Raw genomic sequence first — 17,949 nt, forward strand, 5'->3', positions numbered from 1 at the left:
GTCGAAGACAATTAAACCATTAGCTATTCTCTGAAAACTTTCTCTGTGATCCACTGAACGTTCTCTCTAAGCCAATTGGATTACAGTTGTTTTTTGGTAATGTGTATAATGTTTTGATAATGTGATAAAGAGTTCCAAAGTAACCAATAATACAAAAATATCCAAAAAAAATTTTAAAGAATTGAAATCTTGTGTCATTGAAGTCATATAACCAATAGATAGAAGATAAAACCGCTAACCAGATTCTATTTGGTTGCAGAAGGAAGAGGGTGCTGTCATCCCGGGACTGACTTACAATTCACAATAATAAGTTTATGATTCTTTAATATTCAAAAAAATTCGAAAAATTATTTTTTAAGTCTTAACAGCCATTAGCTGCCCCCTCAGTGACTCAGATATGTTCACTTAAAGCTCATTATTGAAGATATTGCACTCTTAGCCAATGACTCCAAAAACATTAGTAAAACTTCAAAAAGAAATTCAAAGTTTCATTCAAAATTACGAAAACTCAGAATCGAAGCCAAAAAAAACGTGAGCAATTCCTTGAAAACAACGTTTTTTGTTCATTGGGCTTCATTTGACTGTAAAGGAGGTTTTTCATTAATAGAACGTCGATATAAAAAGTGACTTGTCTCTAGGTGACTTAAAAAAAGCAAAAAAAGAGAAAAGTTTTTTAAAAAAGGGCTCTCAAATAGAGTTCGAATTTTTTTTGATAGTGAACTTCCCTATGAGACCAGAACTAGCCTTTTTTTATCGACTTTAGTCTATTAGGAACACAAAATTGGACCATTTTTTTGCGTGAAATTTAATTTTGAAATACTATTTTTATAAAAAGAGTTTTAATTTGTAGAAAAATTGCACTAAAAGTGAACAAATATCACGTGTTCACACAAAACTTCACACAATCCTCGATAACTCCTCGAAAGAAACGAAATTCAAAAAAATCTTTTTAATTTTGAATTCTACGCTGGACCAGCTTTTTAATGATACCACTCACATTTCTCTACGACGAATATATCGATCGGCCAAAATTCACGGAACAAAAAAAAAACCCATTTGAGTATATAGTTCCTCCCCCCCACAAGTGGGGTCGGAACAATTAGACTGAATATTTAATTACAACTCCACTAAATCTCAATTTAGTATTGATGCAGCAACAGCTAATTTTGTACACATAAAATTAACCCAAACAAAACCCAAAATATATTGGGAAAACCCACCACATATTGGTATACTTGAGAAAAAGCAAAACATATTATTTGTTATAGAATTAAGGATAAAGGAATCCTTTTGTGAAAAATATAGAGCATAATGCTGATAGAAAATTCTGATAAAACAGAGTCCGTAAGTTTCTGTAGTCTTGTAAGTATGGTAACCTTGGGTGAATTTGCTGATAAGTTATATTAATCCAATGTTTTTTCCAAGTTTCTCATTCTTGCCTTTATTTGTTCTTAAATAGCTAAAAGATCGAAATTTAGGCTTTTGACATTGGTTATGTCCAAGACAGTCTTATTCAACTGATTTGGCGAAAAACCGAAAGCATCTTGAGAAATTCTAAAACAACATTTTTTACGGGAAATTGGTAACTATAAAACGTCCATAAACATTTTTATGGCGTTTTATGGTAAGTACGGGAGCATAAATGTGAACTTCCTAATCTCAACCTTTCAGGCACAGAAACGCAGTTCCTGAAGTGCAAACGGCCTTTTGGAATGTCTATGAGCCAAACTCAAAAAATTTTGTCGTTTTAGAGTTGATAAGTTCCTTTTATGGTGTTCAGCCGGGGTTTTTGATTAAAAAAGTCTCTCTTCTGATACAAATTACTGGTTTTTAGTGGCATGAAACCAACAAAGTATTAAGTTTCAACGTTATTTTTGTATTTCTGCATCAATATTTCCTCACGACATTAGAGGTGGGAGTACGCATTTGGTCTGGTGGTCATATCAGAGATTTACTTTAACTTGTCATTCAACAGGTCCTGCTTTTCTTACCGTCTACTCCACCGTCGTCATCTTTGTAGTTGAGTTGAACGACTGAACTGCCAGTTGCTGTGTTCTCTGCCACACTGATTGGGCTGGCAGGTGTCAGGGCACCTGTTGGCTGAGCAGTGGGTGCAAACTCGTTCACATTTATCACCTGAATTAAATAAAAACACGCATTATTCAAGATAGTATTTACGTTACCAGGCACTCTAGGGATAACTCTCTAAAAATGCCAATATTCTGCAGTGACAGAGCTTTAAAAGTCATCAACTCTCGTCATTTTACAACTCGCAAAATGCGCGCTTCAATTATTTATTAGATTACTGATTTTGGCGTTTCGAGTAATTTGTGGATTGAAGCGAAGACGAAGGCCGAGTAGAACCTTCAATAACGCGGGTCACAAAGCAGTAATGTGATTAAACAATGTGATTTATCTAGTATAGGATATTGTGACTAAAGAACAACTATAAAACAGTTGATAATTATACAGTGTATTGGTCCTTTGTCGTCAAATACAACAAATTAGCGCAATATTAATAAAAGTTTGAGGGGCACTGACTCGTAATGAACCTACACAACACTAAAAAATGATATGTTAAGAGAAGATGAACCGAGTGAACATAAAAAAACAGCAAGCAGCCAATTGACTTTAAATTAGATAGGCTTCGTAAAAAAAGCGCGCAAAAAAGTAAAGAAAATCTGATCTCAATTACACAAGTGGCAATTAAAAAAATGAGCGAGAAGTAGTCCGCAACAATATCTCCATGTTTGTAGCTTAGCCTTCACGAGTTTAATTACCACATTTTTACTTTTATTGACTAAAACGTTATTTACTAAGACCAATTCTTATTGATAAAACTGTTGTTCTGAAGCATCAGAAACATACAAGAAATTTCAGCCAATGCATATGCTCGCTCATTCATCTGCTAAATAAGCAGCAATAACCAACAAGGAGGCTCGTTAATGTGCTTTTGCACATGATGTTCCGACCCGCGCTGATCTACATTTTTGACTTAACTGTCTTTTGACTTAAATTTTTGGCAAAGAGATAAACAAAAATAGATGTTTGAGTTTTAAAAAAATCGTTACACAACCAAACTAATAATCGATTAAGTAATGCCATGCCTCATTACAAGGACAATGCCATTAAAAAGACTACGAGAAAAAACAACAACAACAACAAAAAAGCAAAAACAAAAATTGCATGGCATAAACTCAAAATTTAAAAATAAAAGCACCTAGTATCAACGTCAAATTACAATCAGATAAAACCCTAACTACACAAAATTAGTTTTTCCTAACTACGCTGCAAATAGTATTTTTCCTTAATAAGACAAGGTAACAAGTCGACAAACAGAAGAAATAAAGAGGCGATATGCAAAAATCAATTAACATTTTTCAAACCAAATATTTTCAAAAGTCTTAAAAATCATTAGCTTTTAATCAAATAATTCTCGATAAATTTACTAAAAAGTCACAATGAACCCAGTAGGAGGTAACTTTAGTTAGACTAAGCCATCGCAATGGATAAAGAATCAGAAAAACTAAAAAAAAATACGGAGAGCAGTTAACAAACATTTCAAAAACACAAATTACTGGTGCCATTAAAATAATTAGCTAATGTCTGAAAATTATGTACTTCTATTCCAATTTCTAGTTATACCAATTCTGCTAAAAAATATACTAAATGAATAAATAAGTCCAATTGGGCCATATTTGAAAATGTTTTGGATCAGTTATTACGCGATTGTGCTAATGGAAGAGAAGAAAAACACAAATACACTACTCACAAAACCTTTTATGAAAACGCATATTGTCCAACAAACAACACATCAATTACGTAATAGTATTGGTAATCATATTAATTTTTTCTTTAAAAACAAGTAATCGTATGGGACCTCTCAACGATGACAAAAGTTACCAGTTGACGAAAAGAACCACAAAAATTAAAAAAAAATGAAAAATACTGAAAAATCTTAAATATGTATAATATTATAAATTTCAAAGCTATTCGCTGTAATGTAACTGCTTCGGTTACCAAATTTCATTTGATCCTTAATTACAAGCTTATGACACTGGTCAACACTTTACGACTGAATAAAGAATAAAAAACACAGGCAAAAAGAGCAAACTCAAAAAAAAATGAGCGAGAAGATTTTCGAAGCTATTAAGAAATAAATTTTTCAGTAAACATTTTTCTACTTTCAACTAAATTTTTAACAGCAACGGGATACTCTTGTTTAACGATTTGACACCAATGAATCAACAAACAAGAACAAATACATTAAAACCACGAAATTTTTGAGAAAACCCGTATTATCAACCTAATTAAATTCAATGGCTTTCAACGGAAGCAAAAAATACGCTAAAAAAATATGCCTCAAGGAGACAAAATGGATTGTTGTCATTCATAGGTCATAAAAAAGATAATGAAATAAAACATTGACTACGAAAACCAACAAATGTGGCAAAAACCAAAAATTAAGTAGAAAAGTGCGAGAAGAAAGTGTCGAAGCCATTCAAAGCATAAGTTTTTCTCTGAATACTATATGTATGATCAACTTAACGTCTTCTTTATGCCAATGCAACAATCAATAATAGGATAATGTGATAAAATTCCGAAAGGAACCAAAATTATAAGGAAAAAAATCCAAAAATTAAAAAAAAAGTAAGGGAAACTCGTGCATCGAAGTCATAACACCAAAAGTAAGCAAATGAAACCGCTAAATAGATTAATTTGGTTCACGTAGAAAGTAGGGGGTTCAGTCTTTACTGAGACTAACTTACAGTTCACGAAAACAAGTTTAGGATCGGTTAATGTTAAAAAAAATTTACATCAAAAAAATCAATTATAAAGTCTTAACAGCTATTAAGTTCAATAGCTTTGAACAAAAGTCAATAAATACGCTCAATTATTCTTCGATTAGAAAAAAATTTTTGTCGTATATAGGTGATCAATAAGACATCACAATACGTCTTATGGCTATGGAAGCAGCAACAAATACGGGCAAAACCAAAATTTCAATAGAAAAGTGCGAGAAGAAAGTCTCGAAGCAATTTAAGCCATAAGCTTTCCTCTGAAAACTTTAACCATGATCCATTTGACATCTACTATAAGCATATGAGAGGTATCAGTATCAGGATAATGTGAAAAGATTTCAAAAGGAAACAATAATAAGAAAATATCTATTTTTTTTAATTTTTAAGTCTTGTGGCATTGAACTCATATTACAAATAGTTAGAACATAGAACCGCTAACCAGATATATTTTGGCTTCAGTAGAACGGAAAGGGTTCTTGTCACTACTGAGGTTGATTTACAGCTCATAGTCACGAAAATGAGTTTAGGATCGGTAAATGTTAAAAAAAATTTCTCGAAAAATCTTTTTTTATAATCTTAACAGCCATTAAATTCAATAGCTTTGAACGGAAGTCAATAAATACGCTCAGCTGTGCCTTTTTTGAAGTCCAGGGATATTTGTCTTGCATAGTTTGTCAATATGACCTTGCAATAAGTCTTATGACTATGAAAACAACAACAAATACAGGCAAAAGCAAAAATTCAATAAAAGAGAGGGAAGAAAGTGTCGAAGCCATTCAAAGCATAAATTTTTCTCTGAATACTATATGTATGATCAACTTAACGTCTTCTTTATGCCAATGCAACAATCAATAATAGGATAATGTGATAAAATTCCAAAAGGAACCAAAATTATAAGGAAAAAAATCCAAAAATTAAAAAAAAAGTAAGGGAAACTCGTGCATCGAAGTCATAACACCAAAAGTAAGCAGATGAAACCGCTAAATAGATTAATTTGGTTCACGTAGAAAGTAAGGGGTTCAGTCTTTACTGAGACTAACTTACAGTTCACGAAAACAAGTTTAGGATCGGTTAATGTTAAAAAAAATTTACATCAAAAAAATCAATTATAAAGTCTTAACAGCTATTAAGTTCAATAGCTTTGAACAAAAGTCAATAAATACGCTCAGTTATTCTTCGATTAGAAAAAAATTTTTGTCGTACATAGGTGATCAATAAGACATCACAATACGTCTTATGGCTATGGAAGCAGCAACAAATACGGGCAAAACCAAAATTTCAATAGAAAAGTGCGAGAAGAAAGTCTCGAAGCAATTTAAGCCATAAGCTTTCCTCTGAAAACTTTAACCATGATCCATTTGACATCTACTATAAGCATATGAGAGGTATCAGTATCAGGATAATGTGAAAAGATTTCAAAAGGAAACAATAATAAGAAAATATCTATTTTTTTTAATTTTTAAGTCTTGTGGCATTGAACTCATATTACAAATAGTTAGAACATAGAACCGCTAACCAGATATATTTTGGCTTCAGTAGAACGGAAAGGGTTCTTGTCACTACTGAGGTTGATTTACAGCTCATAATCACGAAAATGAGTTTAGGATCGGTTAATGTTAAAAAAAATTTCTCGAAAAATCTTTTTTATAACCTTAACAGCCATTAAATTCAATAGCTTTGAACGGAAGTCAATAAATACGCTCAGCTGTGCCTTGTTTGAAGTCCAGGGATATTTGTCTTGCATAGTTTGTCAATATGACCTTGCAATAAGTCTTATGACTATGAAAACAACAACAAATACAGGCAAAAGCAAAAATTCAATAAAAGAGCGAGAAGAAAGTGTCGAAGCCATTTAAACCATAAGCTTTTCTCTGAGGACTTTAACCATGATCTATTGCAAATTATCTCTAAGCCAATGGGAAAAATCAGTATCAGGATAATTTGATAAGATTTCAAGAGCGACCAATAATAAAAAAAATCCAAATTTTTTAAATTTTAAAATATTGTGGCATTGAAGTCATATAACAAATAGTTAGAAGGTAGAACCACTAACCAGAATAATTTTGTTTGCAGTAGAAGGGAAGGGGGTCTTGTCATTACTGAGACTGACTTACTGTTCACGAAAAGAAGTTTAGGATCGGTTAATGTTAAAAATTATTCTCGAAAAATCACTTTTAAAGTTTTGACAGCTGTTGGCTACCCACTCAAAGCTCTAGATAGGTTCAATTACTGCTCATTAGGAAACTTATTGCACGTAATATCAAATTTTTTTTGCCATAGGACTCCAAAAATTTAGGAAAACCTCAAAAAGAAAATCAAAATTTCATTTAAAATTACGAAAACTATGAATCGAATCAAAAAAAAAAACACGAGCGCTTCCTTGACAACGAATTTTTTGTTCATTGGGCTTCGTTAGACTGTAAATCAAGTTTCTCATTAACGGAACTTCGGTATGAGAAGTGTCTAGTCTATAGGTGATTTAAAAAATCAAAAAAGATATGAAAAATTTCTTAAAAAAAGAGCTCGGAAATACAATTTGAATTTTTGATAGTTAACTTCCCTATGAGACCATAACTAGACTTTTTTATCGCCTTTCGTCTATTAGGGACACGAAATCGATTGTATTTGTGGCATGAAATCAAATTTTGAATTAATATTTTTATATAAAGGAGATCTTAATTTGAACCAAAATTTCACTGAATGTGAGCAAAATGATGCTAATTATCCCGTTATCACAAAATTCAATCCTCGATAACTCCTCGAAAAAAATGAAATTCAAAAAAATCTTTTTAGTTTCGAATTCTACGCTGGACGAGCTTTTTAATGATACCACTCACATTTCTCTACGATGAATATATCGATCAGCCAAAATTGACTGAACAAAAAAAACCATTTGAGTATATAGTTCCTCCCCCCACAAGTGGGGTCGGAACAACAAGTATTTCAAAAACAACAGACGACTTGTTTTTAAAATGAGTTCTACTGTCTATGCTTGCAGTCTTGTTGGATCGCAGGCGAATCATACAATTGTTAAATTTGACCACTTTACAAGGTTACAGGGAAGCGTTTGAGAGTCTTCGTATAAACCTGTTTAGTCACTACAGTGTTTTAAAAGTGTTCAATTTAATTGTTGCCGGGTGTTTTTCGATAAATCAAAACTATTCAGTCTGATTCTTGTAAGACTAACGGGAAAGAAACAAGTTATATAGAAATTTATTTGGTTACATTTAGAGACAGTTTCGAAATTTTACTGACAGCAGTCTAAGTGCAATTTTCAAAAATATCTGTTAATAAATGTTGATTGAGCGTATTCCATACTTTTTGCATAATCTTTGTAGCATTACGGGAATTGGCACATAATTTATATATCTACGTATTAAATAAAAATAACTTGTTCGGGGATAAGTCAGATTTAATTTTACTATAAATAGCCTAAAATTGTGTTTAGAATTCCGTAAACAGCTAGAGAGTAACTAAAAGCTATATCATTCAAAATTTATTTGTGGCACTTAAACGGGGAAAAAAAACCTAGGTGTAATAAGTGAAAACTTAAAGCAAACAAGCTTTTATTAAAGGATTAGTTCAATTAGCCAAGCATCGCAGGCCATGGCGTCTCGTGAGACTTCATATGACAGAAGAACACAAAATAAAAAGAAACATAAAGGGTCAATTGTCGACCCAATTGAGCCAAGACCGAATCATCCTTGTGGTTCCACGCGTACCCAATAACTTCAACGGAACCATTCAAGCAAACGGAACCATTGAAATACTACGTAAGAACATTGTTTTACCAATTGGCAAAAAGGATATAACAAAATATTAATGATTTACATTATACTCAACTACGCAATTCCAAATTCAAGAAAGCGTTATGTTTTTCAATCTGAATGAGAGAACGTTGAAACTATTGTTTTTGTTAATATTTCGAAACTTAAAGAACAACAGCAGACTACCATTGTAAGAACACTAATTCGTACTGAAAATACCATTATGTCTTGATAACACCACATTGCCTTTCGAATACCAAGGTTCTGAGACCACTGTGTAGACACAAATATCAACGTCGTAATCTTTAGGCAATAAGAAACTAGAGACCACGTGTCCGCAGGTATAAAATAGGCTAGCACGCTCTACTACCAACACATTCTGGTCCCATATAAATTCAGTGATAATTTATAATCCCGTGTTGTTACCCTTTTGCTTAAATTTCAACTTCTGGGAATAATTTCTGAACTTCTAATTTTTTGTGACAAGTTCTTTAGTTAAGTCTTAAAAATTTCACCATTTCACAAAAATATTGGATTTTGAGGTACATCCAAGTTCACTATCTGACATATCTTAATTTTGATCGAAGGTACAAAAGTAACTTAGACTAATTCAACTTGAACTTCATTAACCTTATTCAACTCGCTCTTTGGAATATATTTTGTATTTTCATGCTCGGTTCATTTTTGATGCTGTTTAACATAAACTGATGAAATCATATTTGCATTTACCTATCTTTAGCAGTTAACTATAAAACAATAGAAGAAATAGGAGTTGAATTTTCACGTTATACATGTGGTCCCGCTATTAACCAAGTCGCTTAAGTATCTATTGTACTGACCAGCATTATAAACGCCGAAAAACTCCTTTTTTTCTTAAAAATTGTTTGAAATGTTCAAATATTTGCCGGTTGTTTCTTGTTACCATTCTAGCCGATACTTTTCAAGTAAGTGTACTGAACCTGGATAGAGATTGAGATGTTGAATGTGGATGCTCCGTCTGATGCATAAGCAGTTGAGGAGTAAGAAGTGGTGGCTTCATAGTTGAGAATAGAAGCTGATGACAGGTACAGTTGACCAGTGCCTGAGTCTATCAGAAATGGGGTTATGGCGGGAGATAGGCTATATGTTATAGTGTTGAATGCTGCAGTAGCGTCCGCGTCTAAAATTTCAAGCATGAATATGTATCAGTAAAATAATAACACGTAATATTATATAATATGTGTTTCTTTTATAAGTGAGCAATCAAGAAAAGGAAGGTCATGGAGTGAATGAAGTTTTTTAAAAAGTTGTCCTAATGGTGAAAAGATTGAAGAGCGGCGAGAAATCAGTTTTTGTTCTTTCATTTTTAATAAATAGAGAGAGAAATGTAGGTGGGAGAAAAAATTGCTAATTAATTTGTAAAAAAAACCGCTTCATCACGCTTCATCAATTTCACGCTAATCTAAAAGTTTTTGAACTAGTTCTCTGATTTTAAGACAATTTCGGCAGTTTTTGAGTTATTGTAAAGTTCTTTTGCGTTAATTGGTATCTGATGCTCCCAGTAAAAATTTATGCAAATAGAATACTGACTTTTTTCGCACTAAGCACTTTTTTCTATTAATTTGATAAAAGATTGAGAAGTTTTTGTTAATTTTTTCTGAGTACCTTATTGTTTCTTCTCTTTCTTCCAAAAAACATATATTTGAGCTAAATATGGCTTGCCTAATTTTGCTATTCTAAGATCTTGATCGTATAAAACAGAAAGTACTTGTAATATATGAAAAACTAGATGAATTATCCTAATGTCTGGACTGATTTGCCTCTGGCTGATTTTTTTTCAATGTTTGGCTTGAAATTGTTAAACTTGACTTGATTTGAAGTCTTTTGCCAGTAGAAATATGATATTTGAAATGATGGTGTACTCGGCATGACAACATTTAGTCATCTCTGAGGTTCTTCCGACCATGTTTTTTCTGAAGTGAGCAAACAAGAAGACCGGAAGCTCATGGGGCGAAAAAATTTTGAGAAAGGTGTTTCTGTCAGACAATTCAGAGAGTGGAGATATAAAAGAAAGAAAGAAAGAGAGAGAGAGAGAGAGAGAGAGAGAGAGAGCGAGAGAGAGCGAGAGAGAGAGAGAGACTGGTGATTTTTCCAGCAGTTTTTTTTTAAAGAGAGCGACACATTGAGGTGTGAAAAAATTTTGTTTAACAAGCAAATTTGTCTGCTAACGTGCGCTATTTTTCAAATTGTATTTCGTATTTACCTTCAAGTGGTTATCGAAGATTATATAAATGAAGAAAGTTTTTGAAGAAGTTTTTCGACTCCTTGGTGCATTTCTTAGCGTTTATTTGTTGGTACTTGGATTGATGTATAAAGCTCATAGGTAAATTTTATATAAATATAAATATATATATATATATATATATATATATATATATATATATATATATATATATATATATATATATATATATATATTCATCAACTTCATTTAAAAAATTTTGGCACAATTTTGTTCCTGTTCCGTGAAATTTTATTTCTTTCTACTTTTTCCATTTTTTTTCCAAGCAAATTTTTTTCAGCTCATTGTGGCTTTCCTAATATTATTTGAGCACTTTAGTAGTCTCCATGAGATGAAACAAAGTTTTTGATTCGTTTGAGCAATTGTGTTAGGTTAAAAATTTAATTTTTTAGGCTAATTTTTTTTCGGTTTATTTTTTCCTGTGTTGATGGAACTAGGAATGTCTTTCTATGCTTTGACGTATTTGCCAGTTGTTGCATGAAACAAAATTTTCAGTTTGTACGTGTACTTGTAATATATCCAAAAAGTTAAGGCAATGTCATAATTTTTATCTAAGTTAATTTGCTTTTGTGTCAATATTTCTTCTGTTAATTGACATAAAAGTTTTGTTTTCCCTGTTTTAATGAGTTCTGCTAACAATTATTAGTTATTAGAAAGGTCATGTCTTTCGGCAAAGACGGATTTGAGTCGTTTTTGGAATCGTTCCGGCTATGTTAGTTCAATACTATCTTCAATAATTCTGACGATTATTATTAACTAACGAAAAGTTGATCTGTTCAAGAACTTCCTTTCACACACCGTGAACCAAATTCGTGAAGCATTCGTAAAGTTATTAAGTACGCTCGTTTTGTTGATTCCGACCCTCTCTCAATTGCACTATTAAGCCACTTGTCTAAATTTGGCCTGTTGTAAACTAATTTAGGCGCTAAACCAGAAAATATTTTAAAAGACCTGAGCAAATTTGGCTGAGAGTAGTGAGGGTAGTATAAACAGGTGAGTCCTCTCGGAGTGAGAACCCCAGGCCACTTGAAGTGCAGAGAGGTCTATTGTCATTTGCATCTGTCACAGCCACAGCCAGAACGCTGGATGTGCACATGACAGTTCCAGATCCAGACCCTTCTTCGTCACATGCGTCAATTTGAATCTTTCCACTCGATACTGGAAAAAAGTAATTGTATTTTCTGGAAAATAAACTTCAATATCATTTGATTTTGTAGTTAGCAGACCTTGAAAAGATTTAATTTATTTCTACCATTCCAGATTTTTCCAGTGAGTTAACATCCCAGATTCAATGTCTTGTTAAAGAGCTCAGCCATGCAATCATCCAGCGCGCTGCTTGAGAACTGTTGCTTGAGAAACTTGCAGTAAATATAATGAATACGGTCAGTTTTTTTAAATCGAAAAGCATTTCTGGAAACAAAACTAGTTAGAAGTTTATTTTCCCCCTAAACTGTGGAGCTGCGAATATTGTTCTCAGCAGTCTTAAATTCTACGAATTCTCGAAATCTTTACCATGTTTAGTTGCTCACATTATCTATCTCAAAAGTGAGTTCAATATATTCAGTACGTTATGCGGTTGACTTTTATTTGTGATGTTCTCTGCGATGATCGAATTAGTTAGCAAATTGCGTTTTGGACTGTATACCTGTGACAAAAAATCACGTATTTTGCGGTTAATCATAATTGGCAGATGAAAGCGATAAACGTTGGGTCGCACAAACAACCAAAAACTTTGTGACGATTATCCATCATTCCCTAATCGAAAGTTCAAAGCTCCAACAAGGTGATAGAAGGAAAAAGGACGCTGTGATAAAAACAAAACAAAGCCATACACTGTGAAAAATGAGCAAGCAGTGATTAAATGACGCAAAACGAAGACATTATGAAGAGAAAAAAATTGTGAGCAGCAAGCGAGTGAAAAACTAAGTCATTTGAAAAAGGCAAGAATGAGTGCGCTATGAGACAACGGAGCATAAAATTTATGAACGAGGTTTTATCTGAGAGCTGATTATTGCCTGCGTCGTCCGAATTGAGACGATATGTTTCATTCATAAATGATACATATGAACAAAGCTCAGCGTCAGAAACAGTAAAATCATATTTATAATTCATTGTATCTTTTATGGACAAAACTTGCTAATAATTATGCCGAAATATGAAAAGCTGAAAATAATTGCCAACGAAATACAATTTGCGAACCCCTGTAATCTATGAAGGAAAGTTTTAGAAAATGTTTTGTGAGTCGAACCTGTTTCTCTGTCAATGTTCCTGACGACCGTGACTGCTCCCGAGAACCTGTCAATTGCGAACAAATTGTTGTGGTTGACTGGTTGCGATTTCTGATCCGCGATCTATTTTGGAAAAAAGGAAAGAATTATACTTTTTAAATGAAGCAGTCTGGCGCACGCCATAGAAAATTCTTAGCAACTCTAAATCCACGTCTTAGAAGCTAAGCGCTCGATAATGCTGGTTTTAATTGGGGTGCGTGAAAATTTTTATATAGGATTGTATTCTTTCCCCAAGAGATACTAACCCTATATAATTGACAAGGAGGCTCGGTAATGTGCGTTCGCACATAATGATCCGATCCTGCTCATCCACATTTTCGATTTTAATGTGTTCCAAAGAGGAGGAGATAGAAAACTTTCATAACTTTCAAAAACATTTACGTCGAAAATAATTTGTGCATGAATAAAAAAAATTGCTTTAAACTCAAACCATTAAATGGATTAAACAATATCGTTTTAGATGACCGATGAGATTTGCAATTAACAAGACTGCGAGACAAGACAAGCAAAAAACAATCATAAAAAATATATAAAAACAAAAATGAACAAAGTAACTTATAGTTCACTAAACAAGATATGAGAACTGCAATTCTTGTGACTAAGTAACAAGTAGACAGAAAACAACAAAGGGAAAAGATTTTAAAAAAGTTGATACGTTTTTTAAGAACAAAAAAAAATTAAAGTAATGAAAACAATTAGCTATCAAGTAAAATCATTAAATAGGTTCATTTTTTACTCCGGAAGAAACAATTGCTACCTCTAACTATCCAGATTACGTCTTGCGCTAATAAAAAAAACAAATACCAAAAACAATGAAAAACTCAATAAAATTTGCTAAAGTGTCCAAGCCTCTAATTCCTCAGCTATTAACAATTGGACTTGTATTTAGTTTGCTAACATGACAATACCAAAAAATACTAACGCAAATATGGGCAAAAAATTTCAAAGTTTAATTTTTTTTTGAAAGCTCTCGTGGAATCAGAGCCAGAAAACCATCTCTTTAAGCAAGAAACCGCAATTTTCGAACAATTTTGAATTTCATTTTACCAAGAAATGACACAAACTGTCATTGATGAACATACGCTACAAGTCAACAGAAATTTAAAAAAAAACCGGACAAAGTTACAAAAAACAATGTCAAATAAAGTCAAGAAAACAATTTGATATGGACTTAAACCCCCTTAAAAATGTTCAAAAATGCTTGTACATTTTTGAAACATCACAACAGAGAGAACAACAAATATTTTCAAAAACCAAAAATTCATTCAAATTTTGCGAGATGACGGTGTCGAAGCCGTTAAAAACAGAACCTATTCTCTAAAACCCTAGATATGTTAAATTGAGCCTTGTTTGAACGTCGTTGTTTTGATGTGTGTTCACCTATTCACGCAAACTCTCGTTGAGACAATAAAAAGAAATGTACAAAATACAAAAAAAATGAACAAATGTGCAAATATCAAATTTCTGAGTCTCAAAGCCAAGAAACCATTTCTGAAAACATGTTACTTCTAAATTTCAAGCCACTAGAAAAAGGATGCACCACTCTGCTGCTGGAAATGAGTCATAGGTTGACAGAAGTAAGACAAAAAAATATGACACAATTTAAGTTTTGGGTTTTGAAAATAAATATTTGTAAAATTATGAAAACAAAAGTTTCAACCAGAAACTCGAACAGATTTATTTTTAGCTCCGTAGGACAAATGTTGGACAAGTCCTTTGCAATGAAAAGTCTTAGGGCAAAAACTAAGGGCAAGAACTTAACTGACTAACGTCGGGCGTGTTGTTGGCTTTGTCAGTGTCGAGCTACAGCTTACTGAGGCTAGCTTTAGTAAAGTGGCGGGATCAAACTCACAACCTCTTCACTCAACGATTCCCGCACTTCAGAGCTAGAGGAGAGGTGTCCAAATCGCCGGGTTGGGGGAGGGTGGACGAGAGATGACTAAGGGTGTGACAGAGGGGGTCAAACGCTTAAGACAAGGAACCACCCTTCACATCTTTAAATTGTCTCGAAATAGTTTCTTCGAATCGTACACTTCGAGACCGGTGAGCTGCAAAAACTCTTAGACCACCTAATACCCTCTGGGAGCCACCTGTTCATTCCGCTTTTGAGGACAAAATTGGTCAGGCCCAAAATCGCATAAAAAGACCACAGCACTAAAATAATTGCTACAAATTTTGAGAAAAAGTAAGAACCCAAAAACGAAAAAAAACAATTCTTGCAAATTGTTTAGATTACAAAAACTTTATGCTCTATGTGAATGTTTGATATATGTTCATAGGCCTCTTTTATACCGAAGTAGATCTGTCGGTTACTCAGCAAAAAAAAATAAATCAGTCGGTTGTATTAGCATTCCGTTAATCAATTAAAAAACAACAAAAAGCGAAAAAAACTTTTTACAAAGAAAAGACATATTGACGACTTATACATTTGGAAACCCCGAAAAAGACCAAAACTGACCATGATTTTGCTGTCGTCCTTTAGAAGTAGGTAAGTGTTCGCAAAATACCGAAATAAATAATTTGAAAAAAAGGTCAAAACATCAAAACCAATTGATGAAATTTTAGTATTTATCGATTTAAATTGGAAAAAAGTGGCAAACAATTATTTCAAGGACATTCTCTTGGCAAACGTAAGTTAAACTAGCTTGGCAAACGTAAGCATTCTCTTCGCAAACGTAAGTAAATGCCATTTTATGCGTTTGAAAAGATTGTGTCAACATTTTTACATTTAGTCTTCCGGCAAATTTATACAAAATTTGTTATCGAACAGCATATTTGATAGGAAAAAAGGCTGAATTTTGATACAATTAGCCATATTGTTACCAAACATTTTGAGTAAAATTCTTCAACAACTTAGTTCTGTTTTTAAAAAAGAAACCAATGGCATTTTTAACATATTTCTTAGCGAAATTGGCAAAAAAAATGAGCAAAAGTACTAAAAATGTGGACTTTTAAAAGTGCGAGCTTTCTAAAGATAGGACTCAGAACTCTTTAGGATGAAAATATCGATCGGCCAAAATTGACTGAACAAAAGCCGCATTTGGTTATATAGTTCTTCCCCTAGCAAGGTGGGTTATTTGACGGCTAGATGCCATAATTGAAAAAATGCTGGTTCCTTAAACAACAGAAATTGTGGGTTCAGTTGGTCTTTTTCTGACCGAGAACCATAGGTTGGCTATGTTATTGCACAAGAAGAATTAACACAGGAACCATTCAGTGTTGTCATTTTCAACTATGCCAGGAGAAAATATAATAACACCTCAAATAATGTTAGGCAATTCTATACAGTGGGTATGAACACGATAATATTACGTTTTCTGTTATTGAGTTAAGAGAAAAGTCTACAGTGAATTGTGTATGAGACAAGTTTGACACAGATTGACAAGAGGCTTTAATTGTTTAAGGTGAACTTGGCTAGAGGCCCTGGAATCCTTCAGGCACTAGAAAAAAGCAAAAGAACGGGTTGTAAGAGATACTGAAGTTCGAGAACTTAAGGCCAGTTGGTGTAATGGTTGAAAACATTTCAAGCTGGAAAGTTAAGTTATGCTGTTTATAATAATCCAATACTATTCCATTTTCACTGCAGTTGAGTCGTTTAAACCCCTTGAGGCCAGCATTTTCGGATCTGTTCTGTTTCGGGCTTCCCAGCTTTAGTGGTCATAAAAATTTTATCCCAAGTCCACGAGCTGCTTTTACATAGAAAGGCGAAGAGTAAAAAATCATATATAAAAAATATAAAAAAACATGATATTAAGATATTTAAAATGGGGTCTTCAAAAAACACTGGGGGTAGAATTACAAACTGGCCTGAAACACTTGATCCAATCTAACCTTGTAGACAATGTCGCCGTGATTGCTGCAGGTGTCTTGGTCAGTTGCAGAGATAGTGCCGATTACAGTGCCAATTGCAGTGTTCTCACTCAATGACGCAGAGGTAGTCGACCCTGCAGCCCACTGCGGTGGGAACTCGTTCACACCTGTTGAATTATTTCAAACGTAAAAGAGTTATACAAGCGGTATGCTAAACCCCCAAACCTCTATGTATTTTCTGTTTTCAGCACCCACAGTAACAGTTAACAGCTGGAGCTGGAGCCAAATAAAACACTTCTTTAAATTTCACAGGTGATCCGTCAAAAATCGGTTTTCTACATAATTAATACTGATTGTTAGCCTATAAGTGGAAATCAAAGAAGAAAGAAGTTATTGTAAGTTCCCGTTGCCATTCCAAGTATAAACAATTTAGCGGCAATTAATGATAATAGGTGTTGCGTTAATTGAAACTAGTACAATCTAACTGTCCGTGAAATATAATTATTCACGCCCACTCAATTTTTCTCACCTGTGATTTCGACGTGAACAGTTGTGGTAGTCGTGAGCTGGGTGCCTGAAGCTGCCCCGTCCACCGCTATCACGACCAGGTCATATTTGGGAGTAGTTTCACAATCGGAGGCTGCATAAAAAACATAAATGAGCGGGGTTTGCTACTTGATCATCTATAATTTAACACTTTTTACACTGGTATATGTTGATTTTAAGGGCTACCCAGGTAGGCTACCCGACTTATGAAAGGACCGTGTTCGGCTAAAAAATGTCATGAAAGAACATGTTTGGCCCAAATTGTCTCTGGAAAGAAGCATGCTCTACCTAAATGAACAACTGGAACTTTATTACATGCAATATTTTGACGACAGGCTTTTAGCTTGACCCACACTTAAAATCCACGCTGGACTGTTAATCGACCCAAAACGGCATGCTCAACTTTTGCTTGACCGTTCAATTTTCCTCTATTGAATTATGAAAATATAAAAACT

General features: G+C 33.4%; 1 protein-coding gene across 1 annotated transcript; it reads right to left on the bottom strand.

Annotated features, from left to right (window-relative positions):
• Window positions 1-1,940: 1,940 nt before the first annotated feature.
• LOC142357134 (protocadherin alpha-9-like) lies at window positions 1,941-17,588 on the bottom strand (the record flags this gene model as incomplete). The annotated part of the gene is made up of 6 exons (XM_075408824.1): window positions 1,941-2,136; window positions 9,529-9,728; window positions 11,802-12,008; window positions 13,099-13,201; window positions 16,970-17,115; window positions 17,478-17,588. Coding segments are annotated over 6 exons (935 nt in total), but the record flags the coding sequence as incomplete, so codon positions are not given.
• Window positions 17,589-17,949: the final 361 nt, after the last annotated feature.

The sequence above is a fragment of the Convolutriloba macropyga genome, unplaced genomic scaffold (genome assembly GCF_964194025.1).
Source record: "Convolutriloba macropyga unplaced genomic scaffold, txConMacr16.3 SCAFFOLD_2465, whole genome shotgun sequence".
NCBI classification, from domain to species: domain Eukaryota; kingdom Metazoa; phylum Xenacoelomorpha; order Acoela; family Convolutidae; genus Convolutriloba; species Convolutriloba macropyga.